Raw genomic sequence first — 24,908 nt, forward strand, 5'->3', positions numbered from 1 at the left:
TCCCGGGATTCAACTGGTTATTAGCTTCACTTGGGCCACTAGATAAAGGGGAAAAACATCAAGATTGTTCTTTTAAAATTTTCATACATTATGTTTAGTGTTTTCCAGGTCTGGAGCTTTCAACATCTACAAGCTTCTTCTCAGCTAGAGATTCTCTTAGGATACTAAGAACTTGGGGTACAGAGGTGAAAGAACCCCCTGCCCCATATGAAGGGACCAAAATAGTTGACTCCTAGGGTACATACAGCATTGATAGGGGGTTTTGTATAATATTTTGACCCTTTTGTAGATGACATCACCTGGAAGGAGCTCATGGTCAGCTGGATGAAGAGCAGGACGTGCTTGGTGAGACCCTTGATGTGCTCATCACTGACGAACGTGAACAGGACCTCGTGAGTCCCCAGGAGCGGGATGAGGATGAGCGTCGCTTTTGCAAACCTTAAAACAAAAATATGAAGTTGCAGATGGGTTTAAAGGCCAATATAGGGGGCACAAGGTCTTCAACTTTTACAATATCCTACTATAGGAAGGAATATAGTGGCTCTACAGTCAGGGCCGGCTCCAGGTTTTTCTGGGCCCCGGGTGAAAGAGTCTCAGTGGCCCTTTTAACACATACACGATTCATGATGCAGAGATACGGCGGAGAAATATATATATATATATTTATTTATTACACATGGCCCAGCCTGCCCCCTCATCCTTCACATACGCAGACATATGCACACGCACACACGGTACGCAGACATATGCACACGCACACACGGTACGCAGACATATGCGCGCGCACACGGTACGCAGACATATGCACACGCACACACGGTACGCAGACATATGCACACGCACACACGGTACGCAGACATATGCACACGCACACACGGTACGCAGACATATGCACACGCACACACGGTACGCAGACATATGCACGCACACACGGTACGCAGACATATGCACACGCACACACGGTACGCAGACATATGCACACGCACACACGGTACGCAGACATATGCGCGCGCACACACGGTACGCAGACATATGCGCGCGCACACACGGTACGCAGACATATGCACACGCACACACGGTACGCAGACATATGCGCGCGCACACACGGTACGCAGACATATGCGCGCGCACACACGGTACGCAGACATATGCGCGCGCACACACGGTACGCAGACATATGCGCGCGCACACACGGTACGCAGACATATGCACGCACACACGGTACGCAGACATATGCACGCACACACGGTACGCAGACATATGCGCGCGCACACACGGTACGCAGACATATGCACGCACACACGGTACGCAGACATATGCACGCACACACGGTACGCAGACATATGCACACGCACACACGGTACGCAGACATATGCGCGCGCACACACGGTACGCAGACATATGCGCGCGCACACACGGTACGCAGACATATGCGTGCGCACACACGGTACGCAGACATATGCACGCACACACGGTACGCAGACATATACGCGCGCACACACGGTACGCAGACATATGCATGCGCACACACGGTACGCAGACATATGCGCGCGCACACACGGTACGCAGACATATGCGCGCGCACACACGGTACGCAGACATATGCACACGCACACACGGTACGCAGACATATGCGCGCGCACACACGGTACGCAGACATATGCGTGCGCACACACGGTACGCAGACATATGCGCGCGCACACACGGTACGCAGACATATGCACGCACACACGGTACGCAGACATATGCGCGCGCACACACGGTACGCAGACATATGCACGCACACACGGTACGCAGACATATGCACGCACACACGGTACGCAGACATATGCACACGCACACACGGTACGCAGACATATGCGCGCGCACACACGGTACGCAGACATATGCGCGCGCACACACGGTACGCAGACATATGCGTGCGCACACACGGTACGCAGACATATGCACGCACACACGGTACGCAGACATATGCACGCGCGCACACACGGTACGCAGACATATGCGTGCGCACACACGGTACGCAGACATATGCGCGCGCACACACGGTACGCAGACATATGCACGCACACACGGTACGCAGACATATGCGCGCGCACACACGGTACGCAGACATATGCACGCACACACGGTACGCAGACATATGCACGCACACACGGTACGCAGACATATGCACACGCACACACGGTACGCAGACATATGCGCGCGCACACACGGTACGCAGACATATGCGCGCGCACACACGGTACGCAGACATATGCGTGCGCACACACGGTACGCAGACATATGCACGCACACACGGTACGCAGACATATGCACGCGCGCACACACGGTACGCAGACATATGCGTGCGCACACACGGTACGCAGACATATGCACGCACACACGGTACGCAGACATATGCGTGCGCACACACGGTACGCAGACATATGCACGCACACACGGTACGCAGACATATGCACACGCACACACGGTACGCAGACATATGCGCGCGCACACACGGTACGCAGACATATGCACGCGCGCACACACGGTACGCAGACATATGCGCGCGCACACACGGTACGCAGACATATGCGCGCGCACACACGGTACGCAGACATATGCACACGCACACACGGTACGCAGACATATGCACACGCACACACGGTACGCAGACATATGTACACATACAGACATACACATAGATAAAACAGACAAATATATATACACAGTTATATACACTGACATTCACATACATGCACTCACACAGACCCATTACAAATATTTTTAATATGGGGATTGGGGAAGCCTCACTCACCTGTCCCCGGTCCAGTGTCCTGTCCAGCAGCTCCTCGGGTATGGGGCAGTGCAGGGCCCCCGGCGTGTCACAGACTTCATGGCCCTGGAACATCAGAGGGGCCCACTTGCGGTCGGGTCCGGGCCCCTCCCGCCCATCTGTGCAGGACCTCCGCTCCGACGGTGTTTGATTGCCGGCACTTCCCCCAGACATGGCCGCGTGCTGTCCGGCTGTGTCTGCTAGTAATGACGCGGCAGGAGCGACACACAAGCACAATTAAAGGTGCAGTGCCGTCGACCCTGCCATGTCATTACTAGCAGACACAGCCGGACAGCACGCGGCCATGTCTGGGGGAAGTGCCGGCAATCAAGCAGCGCCTGCGTCCCTGAACAGGTGCCGAGGAAGCGGCCAGGGCCCCAACAGTGAGTGGGCGGGTGGGTGTGTGGGCCCGGCCCCGACAGTGAGTGGGCGGGTGGGTGTGTGGGCCCGGGCCCCGACAGTGAGTGGGCGGGTGGGTGTGTGGGCCCGGGCCCCGACAGTGAGTGGGCGGGTGGGTGTGTGGGCCCGGCCCCGACATTGAGTGGGCGGGTGGGTGTGTGGGCCCGGGCCCCGACAGTGAGTGGGCGGCTGGGCCCCTCTGATTTTCCAGGGCCCCGGCACTTGCCCGGGTACGCCGGGTGCTGACGCCGGCCCTGTCTACAGTGACCCATGGGGCTTCCCATTCAGACTCCTACAGATACTGGGCGCCATCAGTGGAAGCTGCCAATAACAAGCAATTTTTGGGTCTAGCAATACAATGTTGGGTCTGGTGGGACTCCGTTGGTTCTACTGGATGTGTGTTGCTTTTAGTGAGATTCTGGTGCATGTTTAGTGGGCTGCTGATGGTTCTTTTGGGTCCTGGTTGGTTCTGGTAGGGCTTTGTTGGGTCCAATTGGAGATTATTGGTTCCAGTGGGACTCAGTTGGGTTTAGTAGGACTCTTAGTTTTAGTGGGAGTCTGTTAGCTTTTGTTGCTTTATATAAGATAGTGGGTCCCAGTTGGTTTTGGTGGGTCTAGTGATAAACTATTGGTTCTAGTGGGAGTCTATTGGTTATTGGTTCCAGTTGGACTTTGTTGAGTTTAGTAAGCCTCTGTTGCTTCTAATTGGGGTCAGTCCATTGTTCCTAGTGGGACTCTATGTTTAGTGAGCTGCTGATGTTTCTGGTGTACCTCGGATGATTTTGGTGAGACACTATTGGGTCCATTAATACTCTGCTGTATTTGTTTGGACTCTGTAGTGTCTAATAAGCCATTCGCTTATAGTTGGTTTCTGTTGCTTCTAGTGGAACTCTACGTTTCACGGGTCTATGGTAGTTCTATTGTGCCTCGGTTTGTTCTGGTGGGACACTGTTTAGTCTATTACTACTCTGCTGGGTTTAGTGGGACTCTGTCGGGTCTAGAAGATCTGGTCTGCTGGTCTTAGTTTGTGACAGTTGCTTCCTGTCGGAGTCTGGGTTCAGTATTAGTTGGGTCTAGATAGAAGATGATGGTCTGCTGGTCTTAGTCAAACACAGTTGCTTCCATTCGGAGTCTGGGTCCAGTCTTAGTTGGGTCTGGAAGATGAAGGTCTGCTGGTCTTAGTTGGACACAATTGCTTCCACCTGGAGTCTGGGGCCAGTCTTAGTTGGGTCTAGAAGATGATGGTCTGCTGGTCTTAGTCAGACCCAGTTGCTTCCATTCGGATGATGGGTCCAGTCTTAGTTGGGTCTGGAAGATGAAGGTCTGTGGTCTTAGTCGGATACAGTTGCTTCCATTCGGAGTCTGGGTCCAGCCTTAGTTGGGTCTGGAAGATGAAGGTCTGCTGGTCTTAGTTGGACACAATTGCTTCCACCCGGAGTCTGGGTCCAGTCTTAGTTGGGTCTGGAAGATGAAGGTTTGTGGTCTTAGTCGGATACAGTTGCTTCCATTCGGAGTCTAGATCCAGTCTTAGTTGGGTCTGGAAGATGAAGGTCTGCTGGTCTTAGTTTGTGACAGTTGCTTCCTGTCGGAGTCTTAGTTGGGTCTAGATAGAAGATGATGGTCTGCTGGTCTTAGTCAGACACAGTTGCTTCAATTCGGATGATGGGTCCAGTCTTAGTTGGGTCTGGATGATGAAGGTCTGCTGGTCTTAGTTGGACACTGTTGCTTCCATTCGGAATCTAGGTCCAGTCTTAGTTGGGTCTGCAAGATGAAATTCTGCTGGTCTTAGTTTGTGACAGTTGCTTCCTGTCGGAGTCTGGGTTCAGTCTTAGTTGGGTCTAGATAGAAGATGATGGTCTGCTGGTCTTAGTCCGACACAGTTGCTTCCATTCGGATGATGGGTCCAGTCTTAGTTGGGTCTGAAAGATGAAGGTCTGCTGGTCTTAGTTGGACATAATTGCTTCCACCTGGAGTCTGGGTCCAGTCTTAGTTGGGTCTGGAAGATGAAGGTCTGCTGGTCTTAGTCGGAGACAGTTGCTTCCTGTCGGAGTCTGGGGCCAGTCTTAGTTGGGTCTAGAAGATGATGGTCTGCTGGTCTTAGTCAGACCCAGTTGCTTCCATTCGGATGATGGGTCCAGTCTTAGTTGGGTCTGGAAGATGAAGGTCTGTGGTCTTAGTCGGATACAGTTGCTTCCATTCGGAGTCTGGGTCCAGCCTTAGTTGGGTCTGGAAGATGAAGGTCTGCTGGTCTTAGTTGGAGACAGTTGCTTCCTGTCGGAGTCTGGGTCCAGTCTTACTTGGGTCTGGATGATGAAGGTCTGCTGGTCTTAGTTGGACACTGTTGCTTCCATTCGGAATCTAGGTCCAGTCTTAGTTGGGTCTGCAAGATGAAGTTCTGCTGGTCTTAGTTTGTGACAGTTGCTTCCTGTCGGAGTCTGGGTTCAGTCTTAGTTGGGTCTAGATAGAAGATGATGGTCTGCTGGTCTTAGTCCGACACAGTTGCTTCCATTCGGATGATGGGTCCAGTCTTAGTTGGGTCTGGAAGATGAAGGTCTGCTGGTCTTAGTTGGACACAATTGCTTCCACCCGGAGTCTGGGTCCAGTCTTAGTTGGGTCTGGAAGATGAAGGTTTGTGGTCTTAGTCGGATACAGTTGCTTCCATTCGGAGTCTAGATCCAGTCTTAGTTGGGTCTGGAAGATGAAGGTCTGCTGGTCTTAGTTTGTGACAGTTGCTTCCTGTCGGAGTCTTAGTTGGGTCTAGATAGAAGATGATGGTCTGCTGGTCTTAGTCAGACACAGTTGCTTCAATTCGGATGATGGGTCCAGTCTTAGTTGGGTCTGGAGGATGAAGGTCTGCTGCTCTTAGTTGGACACAATTGCTTCCACCTGGAGTCTGGGTCCAGTCTTAGTTGGGTCTGGACGATGAAGGTCTGCTGGTCTAAGTCGGAGACAGTTGCTTCCTGCTGGAGTTTGGGTCCAGTCTTACTTGGGTCTAGAAGATGATGGTCTGCTGGTCTTAGTCAGACCCAGTTGCTTCCATTCGGATGATGGGTCCAGTCTTAGTTGGGTCTGGAAGATGAAGGTCTGCTGGTCTTAGTTGGACACAATTGCTTCCACCCGGAGTCTGGGTACAGTCTTAGTTGGGTCAGGAAGATGAAGGTTTGTGGTCTTAGTCGGATACAGTTGCTTCCATTCGGAGTCTAGATCCAGTCTTAGTTGGGTCTGGAAGATGAAGGTCTGCTGGTCTTAGTTTGTGACAGTTGCTTCCTGTCGGAGTCTTAGTTGGGTCTAGATAGAAGATGATGGTCTGCTGGTCTTAGTCAGACACAGTTGCTTCAATTCGGATGATAGGTCCAGTCTTAGTTGGGTCTGGAAGATGAAGGTCTGCTGCTTTTAGTTGGACACAATTGCTTCCACCTGGAGTCTGGGTCCAGTCTTAGTTGGGTCTGGACGATGAAGGTCTGCTGGTCTAAGTCGGAGACAGTTGCTTCCTGCTGGAGTTTGGGTCCAGTCTTACTTGGGTCTAGAAGATGATGGTCTGCTGGTCTTAGTCAGACCCAGTTGCTTCCATTCGGATGATGGGTCCAGTCTTAGTTGAGTCTGGAAGATGAAGGTCTGCTGGTCTTAGTTGGACACAATTGCTTCCACCTGGAGTCTGGGTCCAGTCTTAGTTGGGTCTGGAAGATGAAGGTCTGCTGGTCTTAGTCGGAGACAGTTGCTTCCTGTCGGAGTCTGGGTCCAGTCTTAGTTGGGTCTAGAAGATGATGGTCTGCTGGTCTTAGTCAGACACAGTTGCTTCCATTCGGATGATGGGTCCAGTCTTAGTTGGGTTTGTAAGATGAAGCTCTGTGGTCTTAGTCGGATACAGTTGCTTCCATTCGGAGTCTGGGTCCAGTCTTAGTTGGCTCTGGAAGATGAAGGTCTGCTGGTCTTAGTCGGAGACAGTTGCTTTCTGTCGGAGTCTGGGTCCAGTCTTAGTTGGGTCTGGAAGATGAAGTTCTGCTGGTCTTAGTTTGTGACAGTTGCTTCCTGTCGGAGTCTGGGTTCAGTCTTAGTTGGGTCTAGATAGAAGATGATGGTCTGCTGGTCTTAGTCAGACACAGTTGCTTCCATTTGGACGATGGGTCCAGTCTTAGTTGGGTCTGGAAGATGAAGGTCTGCTGGTCTTAGTTGGACACAATTGCTTCCACCCGGAGTCTGGGTCCAGTCTTAGTTGGGTCAGGAAGATGAAGGTCTGATGGTCTTAGTCGGATACAGTTGCTTCCATTCGGAGTCTAGATCCAGTCTTAGTTGGGTCTGGAAGATGAAGGTCTGCTGGTCTTAGTTTGTGACAGTTGCTTCATGTTGGAGTCTTAGTTGGGTCTAGATAGAAGATGATGGTCTGCTGGTCTTAGTCAGACCCAGTTGCTTCCATTCGGATGATGGGTCCAGTCTTAGTTGGGTCTGGAAGATGAAGGTCTGCTGGTCTAAGTTGGACACAATTGCTTCCACCCGGAGTCTGGGTCCAGTTTTAGTTGGGTCTGGAAGATGAAGGTCTGCTGGTCTTAGTCGTAGACAGTTGCTTCCCGCTGGAGTTTGGGTCCAGTCTTAGTTGGGTCTAGAAGATGAAGGTCTGCTGCTCTTAGTTGGACACAATTGCTTCCACCCGGAGTCTGGGTCCAGTCTTAGTTGGGTCTGGAAGATGAAGGTCTGCTGCTCTTAGTTGGACACAATTGCTTCCACCCGGAGTCTGGGTCCAGTCTTAGTTGGGTCAGGAAGATGATGGTCTGCTGGTCTTAGTCGGAGACAGTTGCTTCCCGCTGGAGTTTGGGTCCAGTTTTAGTTGGGTCTAGAAGATGAAGGTCTGCTGGTTTTAGTCTGACATAGTTGCTCTCAGTTGAAGTCTGTTGGGTCACATGGGCCACAAACAACTTTCAATTCTATAACAAGACATAGGATGGGCTGGTCTATCTCCATTATTGTGGTTCTCCATCTTGTGGATCTGTTCGGGACCTTATATCCACTCCTAACCAAGCAGCACATCTGTTCACTGGTTGTGACCAGGATGGAAGGATTAAATGACGAGCTCCTCGGGGGTGGTGACCAATGTGAATAATTACAGTATTACCCTCCCCAGCCACTAGATGGTGCTCACTATGACATCACAGTCCTGATCTTACGCCCTCTGGGGTCACTCTTCCTTTTACCTGTACTTGTAGTCTGTGAACTTTAGCTGCTGCGCCTTCAGCTTCAGATGGAGAAGGTTCAGGATCCTGATGTGGACAATGAAGTTTATCTACGGGACGCAGAAGTGATACAGACCATCTTATGTAAAAGCCAGGAACGTGGGCTCCTTCTTAAAGGGATAGTCTAGCCACATCCAAAGCAAAAGTCAAATCCTATTGGTTCTTAATAGACACACCCCTTTGGAGCTCCCATCATGCACTGCTCTCAGCAGATTTGCATTCTGGGAGCTCAGAGGAGTGATTTCTGCTGCGGATGTGACCAGCGCAGAGTAATGTATAGGGTGAAGGTTAGGACACTCACGAATATGCAGAGGAGCATCGGTCCCTTAATAATATACCAGATTGCCGTATTCTGATTTACTGCCCAGCACCTAAAAAAAAAAAAAAAGATAAAACTTTCTCTATATGTCCTTGATACGTGAAACCCTGTAAAAAATCTATAATGTGTTATTGTGATGGGGATGTGTAATGTGAATTGTGTTGTTGCGATGCATTGTTAGAGATGAAGCTGTATACTGCCCAGCAACAGGTAGCTGGGCAGAATGCTGAGAGTTAGTGTTTGGGACTTGCCCACAGTGGGAGGGGCTAATGGAAGGAAAAGTGACTGATTCCTGCTAGACATAGTGGGCGACCGGAGACGGGTTCTAGGAGATGATGCTGAACCATGTAAGTAATGGGCCTAAACAGGACTGAGTAGCTGGGACTAAGTAAAGAGTTTATTTTCTCCTTCATTGAACTGTGAAACATCGGGTCCTGGCCAACCAGCAACATCGGTTACATGCGGCCTCACAGCACAAGTCCACACACCCAACCAGGACCTCCACTTTCATGTAACGTGCCGGGGTGCTGGAGATGAGTGTCCGTCACGGTGGTGCAGTGGCGGTGATAATTACGGGGGCCCTCGATGTCCTGCCCATTCTGCCTCCTTAATCCGTTGCGCTGTCGCTTCATTGAACTGTGAAACATCGGGTCCTGGCCAACCAGCAACATCGGTTACATGCGGCCTCAGAGCACAAGTCCACACACCCAGCCAGGACCTCCACTTTCATGTAACGTGCCGGGGTGCTGGAGATGAGTGTCCGTCACGGTGGTGCAGTGGCGGTGATAATTACGGGGGCCCTCGATGTCCTGCCCATTCTGCCTCCTTAATCCGTTGCGCTGTCGCTTCATTGAACTGTGAAACATCGGGTCCTGGCCAACCAGCAACATCGGTTACATGCGGCCTCAAAGCACAAGTCCACACACCCAACCAGGACCTTCACTTTCATGTAACGTGCCGAGGAGCTGGAGATGAGTGTCCGTCACAGTGGTGCAGTGGCGGTGATAATTACGGGGGCCCTCGATGTCCTGCCCATTCTGCCTCCTTAATCCGTTGTGCTGTCGCTTCCCCTGGGGCCGCCGGTGCCACCTCTCCCCGCAATTTCCTGCAGTTCTGGAGGTAATTCTGTGGACGCTGTGGTGATTAATGTGTGCAGTCATCGGATCGATATTTACACTATGTAGATGCTGTGGGGAGATCGCACCATGAATCTCGCTGCCAATGGCGAGTTCAGACAGATGACGGATTATACTGCCACCTCAGGACCCTTCTGTAATTAATGCCTGCTGGCGGAGCGCTGCTCCCGAGGCTGAAACGCTGCTTAATTACAGGCTTCATGTTAATAGTGAAGAAATGCTGAAATACTCTGTGCTGCTGATGCCATAACTTACCCCTCGTTCTCCAGGTAGGTCCTCGCGATCACCCAGGGTATGATGAACAGTAGGGGGCAAACTGCAAAACAAATGGGAGCCGGTGAAATAATCCCCCCCGGGGACAGAGCCGGACCGCAGGGGTGGTGGCCACTTACACCAGCCGATGGCCACGTATCTCAGCAGCATCCGCCTCTCGCACAGGACCAGCGAGACGATGGTGGTGTGCAGGTAGATCCCCTCCACCAGCAGCCAGAAATAATTGGCGCCCACGAAGAAATGCAGCGAGATGTGAACGATGCGGCAGGAGGTGGGAATCTGCAGGGAGAGGGGCAGACGTTACAGCGCCCCCTGGTGGACACATCAGTCATCACATGAAATTATTGCAAAAAAACTATGTGGTGAAGCATTACCTGCGGCGTCAGTACAGACAGCCAGTCGTCCTCATTGCTCGCCGTTCTCGGGGCCAGGTCAGTTCTCTGCATGTCCTTTATCAGCACGGCCACAGCCCTCATAATGAATGAGCCAAAGAGATTCATGTGGATATAATTACGGGTGCAGTGAAGCTTCCTAGAAAGTGAGGGAAAGGCACGAGAATGAGCCCCAGAATACAGGCCGCAGTGAGCAGATCCACCACCGGGGGACGACAGAGAGGAGAATAAAAGAATGAGCCCCAAAATACAGGCCGCAGTGTGCAGATCCACCACCGGGGGACGACAGAGAGGAGAATAAAAGAATGAGCCCCAAAATACAGGCCGCAGTGTGCAGATCCACCACCGGGGGCGACAGAGAGGAGAATAAAAGAATGAGCCCCAAAATACAGGCCGCAGTGTGCAGATCCACCACCGGGGGACGACAGAGAGGAGAATAAAAGAATGAGCCCCAAAATACAGGACGCAGTGTGCAGATCCACCACCGGGGGCGACAGAGAGGAGAATAAAAGAATGAGCCCCAAAATACAGGCCGAAGTGTGCAGATCCACCACCGGGGGCGACAGAGAGGAGAATAAAAGAATGAGCCCCAAAATACAGGCCGCAGTGTGCAGATCCACCACCGGGGGAGACAGAGAGGAGAATACGAGAATGAGCCCCAAAATACAGGCCGCAGTGTGCAGATCCACCACCGGGGGGGACAGAGAGGAGAACACAAGAATGAGCCCCAAAATACAGGCCGCAGTGTGCAGATCCACCACCGGGGGAGACAGAGAGGAGAACACAAGAATGAGCCCCAAAATACAGGCCGCAGTGTGCAGATCCACCACCGGGGGAGACAGAGAGGAGAACACAAGAATGAGCCCCAAAATACAGGCCGCAGTGTGCAGATCCACCACTGGGGGGCGACAGAGAGGAGAACACGAGAATGAGCCCCAAAATACAGGCCGCAGTGTGCAGATCCACCACCGGGGGCGACAGAGAGGAGAACACAAGAATGAGCCCCAAAATACAGGCCGCAGTGTGCAGATCCACCACCGGGGGACGACAGAGAGGAGAATAAAAGAATGAGCCCCAAAATACAGGCCGCAGTGTGCAGATCCACCACCGGGGGAGACAGAGAGGAGAACACAAGAATGAGCCCCAAAATAAAGGCTGCAGTGTGCAGATCCACCACCGGGGGAGACAGAGAGGAGAACACGAGAATGAGCCCCAAAATACAGGCCGCAGTGTGCAGATCCACCACCGGGGGAGACAGAGAGGAGAACACAAGAATGAGCCCCAAAATACAGGCCGCAGTGTGCAGATCCACCACCGGGGGAGACAGAGAGGAGAACACAAGAATGAGCCCCAAAATACAGGCCGCAGTGTGCAGATCCACCACCGGGGGAGACAGAGAGGAGAATACGAGAATGAGCCCCAAAATACAGGCCGCAGTGTGCAGATCCACCACCAGGGGAGACAGAGAGGAGAACACAAGAATGAGCCCCAAAATACAGGCCGGAGTGTGCAGATCCACCACCGGGGGAGACAGAGAGGAGAACACAAGAATGAGCCCCAAAATACAGGCCGGAGTGTGCAGATCCACCACTGGGGAAGACAGAGAGGAGAACACAAGAATGAGCCCCAAAATACAGGCCGCAGTGTGCAGATCCACCACCGGGGGAGACAGAGAGGAGAATACGAGAATGAGCCCCAAAATACAGGCCGCAGTGTGCAGATCCAACACCGGGGGAGACAGAGAGGAGAACACAAGAATGAGCCCCAAAATACAGGCCGCAGTGTGCAGATCCACCACCGGGGGAGACAGAGAGGAGAACACAAGAATGAGCCCCAGAATACAGGCCGCAGTGTGCAGATCCACCACCGGGGGAGACAGAGAGAACACAAGAATGAGCCCCAAAATACAGGCCGCAGTGTGCAGATCCACCACCGGGGGAGACAGAGAGCAGAATACAAGAATGAGCCCCAAAATACAGGCCGCAGTGTGCAGATCCACCACCGGGGGAGACAGAGAGGAGAACACAAGAATGAGCCCCAAAATACAGGCCGCAGTGTGCAGATCCACCACCGGGGGAGACAGAGAGGAGAACACAAGAATGAGCCCCAAAATACAGGCCGCAGTGTGCAGATCCACCACCAGGGGGACACAGAGAGAACACAAGAATGAGCCCTAAAATACAGGCCGCAGTGTGCAGATCCACCACCGGGGGAGACAGAGAGGAGAATACGAGAATGAGCCCCAGAATACAGGCCGCAGTGTGCAGATCCACCACCGGGGGAGACAGAGAGGAGAATACAAGAATGAGCCCCAAAATACAGGCCGCAGTGTGCAGATCCACCACCGGGGGAGACAGAGAGGAGAATACGAGAATGAGCCCCAAAATACAGGCCGCAGTGTGCAGATCCACCACCAGGGGGAGACAGAGAGAACACAAGAATGAGCCCCAAAATACAGGCCGCAGTGTGCAGATCCACCACCGGGGGCGACAGAGAGGAGAACACAAGAATGAGCCCCAAAATACAGGCCGCAGTGTGCACATCCACCACGGGGGGGACAGAGAGGAGAACACGAGAATGAGCCCCAAAATACAGGCCGCAGTGTGCAGATCCACCACCGGGGGAGACAGAGAGGAGAACACAAGAATGAGCCCCAAAATACAGGCCGCAGTGTGCAGATCCACCACCAGGGAAGACAGAGAGAATACGAGAATGAGCCCCAAAATACAGGCCGCAGTGTGCAGATCCACCACCAGGGGAGACAGAGAGGAGAATACGAGAATGAGCCCCAAAATACAGGCCGCAGTGTGCAGATCCACCACCAGGGGGAGACAGAGAGGAGAACACAAGAATGAGCCCCAGAATACAGGCCGCAGTGTGCAGATCCACCACCGGGGGCGACAGAGAGGAGAACACAAGAATGAGCCCCAAAATACAGGCCGCAGTGTGCAGATCCACCACCGGGGGAGACAGAGAGGAGAACACAAGAATGAGCCCCAGAATACAGGCCGCAGTGTGCAGATCCACCACCAGGGGAGACAGAGAGAACACGAGAATGAGCCCCAAAATACAGGCCGCAGTGTGCAGATCCACCACCGGGGGAGACAGAGAGGAGAACACAAGAATGAGCCCCAAAATACAGGCCGCAGTGTGCAGATCCACCACCAGGGGAGACAGAGAGAATACGAGAATGAGCCCCAAAATACAGGCCGCAGTGTGCAGATCCACCACCAGGGGAGACAGAGAGGAGAATACGAGAATGAGCCCCAAAATACAGGCCGCAGTGTGCAGATCCACCACCGGGGGAGACAGAGAGGAGAACACAAGAATGAGCCCCAGAATACAGGCCGCAGTGTGCAGATCCACCACCGGGGGAGACAGAGAGGAGAACACAAGAATGAGCCCCAAAATACAGGCCGCAGTGTGCAGATCCACCACCAGGGGAGACAGAGAGAATACGAGAATGAGCCCCAAAATACAGGCCGCAGTGTGCAGATCCACCACCAGGGGAGACAGAGAGGAGAATACGAGAATGAGCCCCAAAATACAGGCCGCAGTGTGCAGATCCACCACCAGGGGAGACAGAGAGGAGAATACGAGAATGAGCCCCAAAATACAGGCCGCAGTGTGCAGATCCACCACCAGGGGAGACAGAGAGGAGAATACGAGAATGAGCCCCAAAATACAGGCCGCAGTGTGCAGATCCACCACCAGGGGAGACAGAGAGGAGAATACGAGAATGAGCCCCAAAATACAGGCCGCAGTGTGCAGATCCACCACCAGGGGAGACAGAGAGGAGAATACGAGAATGAGCCCCAAAATACAGGCCGCAGTGTGCAGATCCACCACCAGGGGAGACAGAGAGGAGAATACGAGAATGAGCCCCAAAATACAGGCCGCAGTGTGCAGATCCACCACGGGGGGAGACAGAGAGGAGAACACGAGAATGAGCCCCAAAATACAGGCCGCAGTGTGCAGATCCACCACCGGGGGAGACAGAGAGGAAAACACGAGAATGAGCCCCAGAATACAGGCCGCAGTGTGCAGATCCACCACCAGGGGGAGACAGAGAGGAGAACACAAGAATGAGCCCCAGAATACAGGCCGCAGTGTGCAGATCCACCACCAGGGGGAGACAGAGAGGAGAACACAAGAATGAGCCCCAGAATACAGGCCGCAGTGTGCAGATCCACCACCGGGGGGCGACAGAGAGGAGAACACGAGAATGAGCCCCAAAATACAGGCCGCAGTGTGCAGATCCACCACCGGGGGAGACAGAGAGGAGAACACGAGAATGAGCCCCAAAATACAGGCCGCAGTGTGCAGATCCACCACCGGGGGAGACAGAGAGGAGAATACGAGAATGAGCCCCAAAATACAGGCCGCAGTGTGCAGATCCACCACCGGGGGAGACAGAGAGGAGAACACAAGAATGAGCCCCAAAATACAGGCCGCAGTGTGCAGATCCACCACCGGGGGAGACAGAGAGGAGAATACGAGAATGAGCCCCAAAATACAGGCCGCAGTGTGCAGATCCACCACCAGGGGAGACAGAGAGGAGAACACAAGAATGAGCCCCAAAATACAGGCCGCAGTGTGCAGATCCACCACCAGGGGAGACAGAGAGGAGAACACGAGAATGAGCCCCAAAATACAGGCCGGAGTGTGCAGATCCACAACCGGGGGAGACAGAGAGGAGAACACAAGAATGAGCCCCAAAATACAGGCCGGAGTGTGCAGATCCACCACTGGGGAAGACAGAGAGGAGAACACAAGAATGAGCCCCAAAATACAGGCCGCAGTGTGCAGATCCACCACCAGGGGAGACAGAGAGGAGAACACAAGAATGAGCCCCAAAATACAGGCCGCAGTGTGCAGATCCACCACCAGGGGAGACAGAGAGGAGAACACGAGAATGAGCCCCAAAATACAGGCCGGAGTGTGCAGATCCACAACCGGGGGAGACAGAGAGGAGAACACAAGAATGAGCCCCAAAATACAGGCCGGAGTGTGCAGATCCACCACTGGGGAAGACAGAGAGGAGAACACAAGAATGAGCCCCAAAATACAGGCCGCAGTGTGCAGATCCACCACCGGGGGAGACAGAGAGAACACAAGAATGAGCCCCAAAATACAGGCCGCAGTGTGCAGATCCACCACCAGGGGAGACAGAGAGGAGAATACGAGAATGAGCCCCAAAATACAGGCCGCAGTGTGCAGATCCAACACCGGGGGAGACAGAGAGGAGAACACAAGAATGAGCCCCAAAATACAGGCCGCAGTGTGCAGATCCACCACCGGGGGAGACAGAGAGGAGAATACAAGAATGAGCCCCAAAATACAGGCCGCAGTGTGCAGATCCACCACCGGGGGAGACAGAGAGGAGAACACAAGAATGAGCCCCAGAATACAGGCCGCAGTGTGCAGATCCACCACCGGGGGAGACAGAGAGAACACAAGAATGAGCCCCAAAATACAGGCCGCAGTGTGCAGATCCACCACCGGGGGAGACAGAGAGCAGAATACAAGAATGAGCCCCAAAATACAGGCCGCAGTATGCAGATCCACCACCGGGGGAGACAGAGAGGAGAATACAAGAATGAGCCCCAAAATACAGGCCGCAGTGTGCAGATCCACCACCAGGGGGAGACAGAGAGAACACAAGAATGAGCCCCAAAATACAGGCCGCAGTGTGCAGATCCACCACCGGGGGCGACAGAGAGGAGAACACAAGAATGAGCCCCAAAATACAGGCCGCAGTGTGCACATCCACCACGGGGGGGACAGAGAGGAGAACACGAGAATGAGCCCCAAAATACAGGCCGCAGTGTGCAGATCCACCACCGGGGGAGACAGAGAGGAGAACACAAGAATGAGCCCCAAAATACAGGCCGCAGTGTGCAGATCCACCACCAGGGAAGACAGAGAGAATACGAGAATGAGCCCCAAAATACAGGCCGCAGTGTGCAGATCCACCACCAGGGGAGACAGAGAGGAGAATACGAGAATGAGCCCCAAAATACAGGCCGCAGTGTGCAGATCCACCACCAGGGGGAGACAGAGAGGAGAACACAAGAATGAGCCCCAGAATACAGGCCGCAGTGTGCAGATCCACCACCGGGGGCGACAGAGAGGAGAACACAAGAATGAGCCCCAAAATACAGGCCGCAGTGTGCAGATCCACCACCGGGGGAGACAGAGAGGAGAACACAAGAATGAGCCCCAGAATACAGGCCGCAGTGTGCAGATCCACCACCAGGGGAGACAGAGAGAACACGAGAATGAGCCCCAAAATACAGGCCGCAGTGTGCAGATCCACCACCGGGGGAGACAGAGAGGAGAACACAAGAATGAGCCCCAAAATACAGGCCGCAGTGTGCAGATCCACCACCAGGGGAGACAGAGAGAATACGAGAATGAGCCCCAAAATACAGGCCGCAGTGTGCAGATCCACCACCAGGGGAGACAGAGAGGAGAATACGAGAATGAGCCCCAAAATACAGGCCGCAGTGTGCAGATCCACCACCGGGGGAGACAGAGAGGAGAACACAAGAATGAGCCCCAGAATACAGGCCGCAGTGTGCAGATCCACCACCAGGGGAGACAGAGAGAATACGAGAATGAGCCCCAAAATACAGGCCGCAGTGTGCAGATCCACCACCAGGGGAGACAGAGAGGAGAATACGAGAATGAGCCCCAAAATACAGGCCGCAGTGTGCAGATCCACCACCAGGGGAGACAGAGAGGAGAATACGAGAATGAGCCCCAAAATACAGGCCGCAGTGTGCAGATCCACCACCAGGGGAGACAGAGAGGAGAATACGAGAATGAGCCCCAAAATACAGGCCGCAGTGTGCAGATCCACCACGGGGGGAGACAGAGAGGAGAACACGAGAATGAGCCCCAAAATACAGGCCGCAGTGTGCAGATCCACCACCGGGGGAGACAGAGAGGAAAACACGAGAATGAGCCCCAGAATACAGGCCGCAGTGTGCAGATCCACCACCAGGGGGAGACAGAGAGGAGAACACAAGAATGAGCCCCAGAATACAGGCCGCAGTGTGCAGATCCACCACCAGGGGGAGACAGAGAGGAGAACACAAGAATGAGCCCCAGAATACAGGCCGCAGTGTGCAGATCCACCACCGGGGGGCGACAGAGAGGAGAACACGAGAATGAGCCCCAAAATACAGGCCGCAGTGTGCAGATCCACCACCGGGGGAGACAGAGAGGAGAACACGAGAATGAGCCCCAAAATACAGGCCGCAGTGTGCAGATCCACCACCGGGGGAGACAGAGAGGAGAACACGAGAATGAGCCCCAAAATACAGGCCGCAGTGTGCAGTTCCACCACCGGGGGAGACAGAGAGGAGAACACAAGAATGAGCCCCAAAATACAGGCCGCAGTGTGCAGATCCACCACCGGGGGAGACAGAGAGGAGAATACGAGAATGAGCTCCAAAATACAGGCCGCAGTGTGCAGATCCACCACCAGGGGAGACAGAGAGGAGAACACAAGAATGAGCCCCAAAATACAGGCCGCAGTGTGCAGATCCACCACCGGGGGAGACAGAGAGGAGAACACAAGAATGAGCCCCAAAATACAGGCCGGAGTGTGCAGATCCACCACCGGGGGAGACAGAGAGGAGAATACGAGAATGAGCCCCAAAATACAGGCCGCAGTGTGCAGATCCACCACCAGGGGAGACAGAGAGGAGAACACAAGAATGAGCCCCAAAATACAGACCGCAGTGTGCAGATCCAACACCGGGGGAGACAGAGAGGAGAACACAAGAATGAGCCCCAAAATACAGGCCGCAGTGTGCAGATCCACCACCGGGGGAGACAGAGAGGAGAATACAAGAATGAGCCCCAAAATACAGGCCGCAGTGTGCAGATCCACCACCGGGGGAGACAGAGAGGAGAACACAAGAATGAGCCCCAGAATACAGGCCGCAGTGTGCAGATCCACCACCGGGGGAGACAGAGAGAACACAAGAATGAGCCCCAAAATACAGGCCGCAGTGTGCAGATCCACCACCGGGGGAGACAGAGAGCAGAATACAAGAATGAGCCCCAAAATACAGGCCGCAGTGTGCAGATCCACCACCGGGGGAGACAGAGAGGAGAACACAAGAATGAGCCCCAAAATACAGGCCGCAGTGTGCAGATCCACCACCGGGGGAGACAGAGAGGAGAACACAAGAATGAGCCCCAAAATACAGGCCGCAGTGTGCAGATCCACCACCAGGGGGACACAGAGAGAACACAAGAATGAGCCCTAAAATACAGGCCGCAGTGTGCAGATCCACCACCGGGGGCGACAGAGAGGAGAATACGAGAATGAGCCCCAGAATACAGGCCGCAGTGTGCAGATCCACCACCGGGGGAGACAGAGAGGAGAATACAAGAATGAGCCCCAAAATACAGGCCGCAGTGTGCAGATCCACCACCGGGGGAGACAGAGAGGAGAATACGAGAATGAGCCCCAAAATACAGGCCGCAGTGTGCAGATCCACCACCAGGGGGAGACAGAGAGAACACAAGAATGAGCCCCAAAATACAGGCCGCAGTGTGCAGATCCACCACCGGGGGAGACAGAGAGGAGAACACAAGAATGAGCCCCAAAATACAGGCCGCAGTGTGCACATCCACCACGGGGGGGACAGAGAGGAGAACACGAGAATGAGCCCCAAAATACAGGCCGCAGTGTGCAGATCCACCACCGGGGGAGACATAGAGGAGAACACAAGAATGAGCCCCAAAATACAGGCCGCAGTGTGCAGATCCACCACCAGGGAAGACAGAGAGAATACGAGAATGAGCCCCAAAATACAGGCCGCAGTGTGCAGATCCACCACCAGGGGAGACAGAGAGGAGAATACGAGAATGAGCCCCAAAATACAGGCCGCAGTGTGCAGATCCACCACCAGGGGGAGACAGAGAGGAGAACACAAGAATGAGCCCCAGAATACAGGCCGCAGTGTGCAGATCCACCACCGGGGGCGACAGAGAGGAGAACACAAGAATGAGCCCCAAAATACAGGCCGCAGTGTGCAGATCCACCACCGGGGGAGACAGAGAGGAGAACAAAAGAATGAGCCCCAGAATACAGGCCGCAGTGTGCAGATCCACCACCAGGGGAGACAGAGAGAACACGAGAATGAGCCCCAAAATACAGGCCGCAGTGTGCAGATCCACCACCGGGGGAGACAGAGAGGAGAACACAAGAATGAGCCCCAAAATACAGGCCGCAGTGTGCAGATCCACCACCGGGGGAGACAGAGAGAACACAAGAATGAGCCCCAGAATACAGGCCGCAGTGTGCAGATCCACCACCAGGGGAGACAGAGAGGAGAACACAAGAATGAGCCCCAAAATACAGGCCGCAGTGTGCAGATCCACCACCAGGGGGAGACAGAGAGGAGAACATAAGAATGAGCCCCAAAATACAGGCCGCAGTGTGCAGATCCACCACCAGGGGAGACAGAGAGAATACGAGAATGAGCCCCAAAATACAGGCCGCAGTGTGCAGATCCACCACCAGGGGAGACAGAGAGGAGAACACGAGAATGAGCCCCAAAATACAGGCCGCAGTGTGCAGATCCACCACCGGGGGAGACAGAGAGGAGAACACAAGAATGAGCCCCAGAATACAGGCCGCAGTGTGCAGATCCACCACCAGGGGAGACAGAGAGAATACGAGAATGAGCCCCAAAATACAGGCCGCAGTGTGCAGATCCACCACCAGGGGAGACAGAGAGGAGAATACGAGAATGAGCCCCAAAATACAGGCCGCAGTGTGCAGATCCACCACCAGGGGAGACAGAGAGGAGAATACGAGAATGAGCCCCAAAATACAGGCCGCAGTGTGCAGATCCACCACCGGGGGAGACAGAGAGGAGAACACAAGAATGAGCCCCAAAATACAGGCCGCAGTGTGCAGATCCACCACCAGGGAAGACAGAGAGAATACGAGAATGAGCCCCAAAATACAGGCCGCAGTGTGCAGATCCACCACCAGGGGAGACAGAGAGGAGAATACGAGAATGAGCCCCAAAATACAGGCCGCAGTGTGCAGATCCACCACCAGGGGGAGACAGAGAGGAGAACACAAGAATGAGCCCCAGAATACAGGCCGCAGTGTGCAGATCCACCACCGGGGGCGACAGAGAGGAGAACACAAGAATGAGCCCCAAAATACAGGCCGCAGTGTGCAGATCCACCACCGGGGGAGACAGAGAGGAGAACAAAAGAATGAGCCCCAGAATACAGGCCGCAGTGTGCAGATCCACCACCAGGGGAGACAGAGAGAACACGAGAATGAGCCCCAAAATACAGGCCGCAGTGTGCAGATCCACCACCGGGGGAGACAGAGAGGAGAACACAAGAATGAGCCCCAAAATACAGGCCGCAGTGTGCAGATCCACCACCGGGGGAGACAGAGAGAACACAAGAATGAGCCCCAGAATACAGGCCGCAGTGTGCAGATCCACCACCAGGGGAGACAGAGAGGAGAACACAAGAATGAGCCCCAAAATACAGGCCGCAGTGTGCAGATCCACCACCAGGGGGAGACAGAGAGGAGAACACAAGAATGAGCCCCAAAATACAGGCCGCAGTGTGCAGATCCACCACCAGGGGAGACAGAGAGAATACGAGAATGAGCCCCAAAATACAGGCCGCAGTGTGCAGATCCACCACCAGGGGAGACAGAGAGGAGAATACGAGAATGAGCCCCAAAATACAGGCCGCAGTGTGCAGATCCACCACCGGGGGAGACAGAGAGGAGAACACAAGAATGAGCCCCAGAATACAGGCCGCAGTGTGCAGATCCACCACCAGGGGAGACAGAGAGAATACGAGAATGAGCCCCAAAATACAGGCCGCAGTGTGCAGATCCACCACCAGGGGAGACAGAGAGGAGAATACGAGAATGAGCCCCAAAATACAGGCCGCAGTGTGCAGATCCACCACCAGGGGAGACAGAGAGGAGAATACGAGAATGAGCCCCAAAATACAGGCCGCAGTGTGCAGATCCACCACCGGGGGAGACAGAGAGGAGAATACGAGAATGAGCCCCAAAATACAGGCCGCAGTGTGCAGATCCACCACCAGGGGAGACAGAGAGGAGAATACGAGAATGGGCCCCAAAATACAGGCCGCAGTGTGCAGATCCACCACGGGGGGAGACAGAGAGGAGAACACGAGAATGAGCCCCAAAATACAGGCCGCAGTGTGCAGATCCACCACCGGGGGAGACAGAGAGGAAAACACGAGAATGAGCCCCAGAATACAGGCCGCAGTGTGCAGATCCACCACCAGGGGGAGACAGAGAGGAGAACACAAGAATGAGCCCCAGAATACAGGCCGCAGTGTGCAGATCCACCACCAGGGGGAGACAGAGAGGAGAACACAAGAATGAGCCCCAGAATACAGGCCGCAGTGTGCAGATCCACCACCGGGGGGCGACAGAGAGGAGAACACGAGAATGAGCCCCAAAATACAGGCCGCAGTGTGCAGATCCACCAGCGGGGGAGACAGAGAGGAGAACACGAGAATGAGCCCCAAAATACAGGCCGCAGTGTGCAGATCCACCACCGGGGGAGACAGAGAGGAGAACACAAGAATGAGCCCCAAAATACAGGCCGCAGTGTGCAGATCCACCACCGGGGGGCGACAGAGAGGAGAACACAAGAATGAGCCCCAAAATACAGGCCGCAGTGTGCAGATCCACCACCAGGGGAGACAGAGAGGAGAATACGAGAATGAGCCCCAAAATACAGGCCGCAGTGTGCAGATCCACCACCGGGGGAGACAGAGAGGAGAATACAAGAATGAGCCCCAAAATACAGGCCGCAGTGTGCAGATCCACCACCGGGGGAGACAGAGAGGAGAACACAAGAATGAGCCCCAAAATAAAGGCTGCAGTGTGCAGATCCACCACCAGGGGAGACAGAGAGGAGAATACGAGAATGAGCCCGAAAATACAGGCCGCAGTGTGCAGATCCACCACCGGGGGAGACAGAGAGGAGAATACGAGAATGAGCCCCAAAATACAGGCTGCAGTGTGCAGATCCACCACCGGGGGAGACAGAGAGGAGAACACAAGAATGAGCCCCAAAATACAGGCCGCAGTGTGCAGATCCACCACCGGGGGGAGACAGAGAGGAGAACACAAGAATGAGCCCCAAAATACAGGCCGCAGTGTGCAGATCCACCACCGGGGGAGACAGAGAGGAGAATACGAGAATGAGCCCCAAAATACAGGCCGCAGTGTGCAGATCCACCACCAGGGGAGACAGAGAGGAGAACACAAGAATGAGTCCCAAAATACAGGCCGGAGTGTGCAGATCCACCACCGGGGGAGACAGAGAGGAGAACACAAGAATGAGCCCCAAAATACAGGCCGCAGTGTGCAGATCCACCACCGGGGGAGACAGAGAGGAGAACACAAGAATGAGCCCCAAAATACAGGCCGCAGTGTGCAGATCCACCACCGGGGGAGACAGAGAGGAGAACACAAGAATGAGCCCCAAAATACAGGCCGGAGTGTGCAGATCCACCACTGGGGAAGACAGAGAGGAGAACACAAGAATGAGCCCCAAAATACAGGCCGCAGTGTGCAGATCCACCACCAGGGGAGACAGAGAGGAGAATACGAGAATGAGCCCCAAAATACAGGCCGCAGTGTGCAGATCCACCACCGGGGGAGACAGAGAGGAGAACACAAGAATGAGCCCCAAAATACAGGCCGCAGTGTGCAGATCCACCACCGGGGGAGACAGAGAGGAGAATACAAGAATGAGCCCCAAAATACAGGCCGCAGTGTGCAGATCCACCACCGGGGGAGACAGAGAGGAGAACACAAGAATGAGCCCCAGAATACAGGCCGCAGTGTGCAGATCCACCACCGGGGGAGACAGAGAGAACACAAGAATGAGCCCCAAAATACAGGCCGCAGTGTGCAGATCCACCACCGGGGGAGACAGAGAGCAGAATACAAGAATGAGCCCCAAAATACAGGCCGCAGTGTGCAGATCCACCACCGGGGGAGACAGAGAGGAGAACACAAGAATGAGCCCCAAAATACAGGCCGCAGTGTGCAGATCCACCACCGGGGGAGACAGAGAGGAGAACACAAGAATGAGCCCCAAAATACAGGCCGCAGTGTGCAGATCCACCACCAGGGGGAGACAGAGAGAACACAAGAATGAGCCCTAAAATACAGGCCGCAGTGTGCAGATCCACCACCGGGGGAGACAGAGAGGAGAATACGAGAATGAGCCTAAAAAAAAAAGGCCGCAGTGTGCAGATCCACCACCGGGGGACGGCAGAGAGGAGAACACAAGAATGAGCCCCAAAATACAGGCCGCAGTGTGCAGATCCACCACCGGGGGACGGCAGAGAGGAGAACACAAGAATGAGCCCCAAAATACAGGCCGCAGTGTGCAGATCCACCACCAGGGGAGACAGAGAGGAGAACACGAGAATGAGCCCCAAAATACAGGCTGCAGTGTGCAGATCCACCACCGGGGGAGACAGAGAGGAGAACACGAGAATGAGCCCCAAAATACAGGCCGCAGTGTGCAGATCCACCACCGGAGGACACAGAGAGGAGAACACAAGAATGAGCCCCAAAATACAGGCCGCAGTGTGCAGATCCACCACCGGGGGAGACAGAGAGGAGAACATGAGAATGAGCCCCAGAATACAGGCCGCAGTGTGCAGATCCACCACCGGGGGAGACAGAGAGGAGAACACAAGAATGAGCCCCAAAATACAGGCCGCAGTGTGCAGATCCACCACCGGGGGAGACAGAGAGGAGAACATGAGAATGAGCCCCAAAATACAGGCCGCAGTGTGCAGATCCACCACCGGGGGAGACAGAGAGGAGAACACAAGAATGAACCCAAAATACAGGCCGCAGTGTGCAGATCCACCACCAGGGGCGACAGAGAGAGAACACAAGAATGAGCCCCAAAATACAGGCCGCAGTGTGCAGATCCACCACCAGGGGGAGACAGAGAGAACACAAGAATGAGCCCCAAAATACAGGCCGCAGTGTGCAGATCCACCACCGGGGGCGACAGAGAGGAGAACACAAGAATGAGCCCCAAAATACAGGCCGCAGTGTGCAGATCCACCACCGGGGGAGACAGAGAGGAGAACACAAGAATGAGCCCCAAAATACAGGCCGCAGTGTACAGATCCACCACCAGGGGAGACAGAGAGAATACGAGAATGAGCCCCAAAATACAGGCCGCAGTGTGCAGATCCACCACCAGGGGAGACAGAGAGGAGAACACAAGAATGAGCCCCAAAATACAGGCCGCAGTGTGCAGA

General features: G+C 54.2%; 1 protein-coding gene across 1 annotated transcript in view; it reads right to left on the reverse strand.

Annotated features, from left to right (window-relative positions):
* Positions 1-24,908, reverse strand: part of GLP2R (glucagon like peptide 2 receptor) — a 506,477-nt gene that overhangs the window by 286,764 nt on the left and 194,805 nt on the right. The window contains exons 6-11 of the mRNA XM_073660266.1: positions 10,545-10,701; positions 10,290-10,449; positions 10,153-10,213; positions 8,744-8,813; positions 8,404-8,492; positions 300-438 (exon numbers count right to left, since the gene is read on the reverse strand). Coding sequence (XP_073516367.1) covers positions 300-438; positions 8,404-8,492; positions 8,744-8,813; positions 10,153-10,213; positions 10,290-10,449; positions 10,545-10,701 — 676 coding nt within the window. The remainder of the gene's footprint in view (positions 1-299; positions 439-8,403; positions 8,493-8,743; positions 8,814-10,152; positions 10,214-10,289; positions 10,450-10,544; positions 10,702-24,908) is intronic.

The sequence above is a fragment of the Phyllobates terribilis genome, unplaced genomic scaffold (genome assembly GCF_046119375.1).
Source record: "Phyllobates terribilis strain yellow unplaced genomic scaffold, ASM4611937v1 Scaffold_25__1_contigs__length_18738178, whole genome shotgun sequence".
In the NCBI taxonomy this organism is placed as follows: domain Eukaryota; kingdom Metazoa; phylum Chordata; class Amphibia; order Anura; family Dendrobatidae; genus Phyllobates; species Phyllobates terribilis.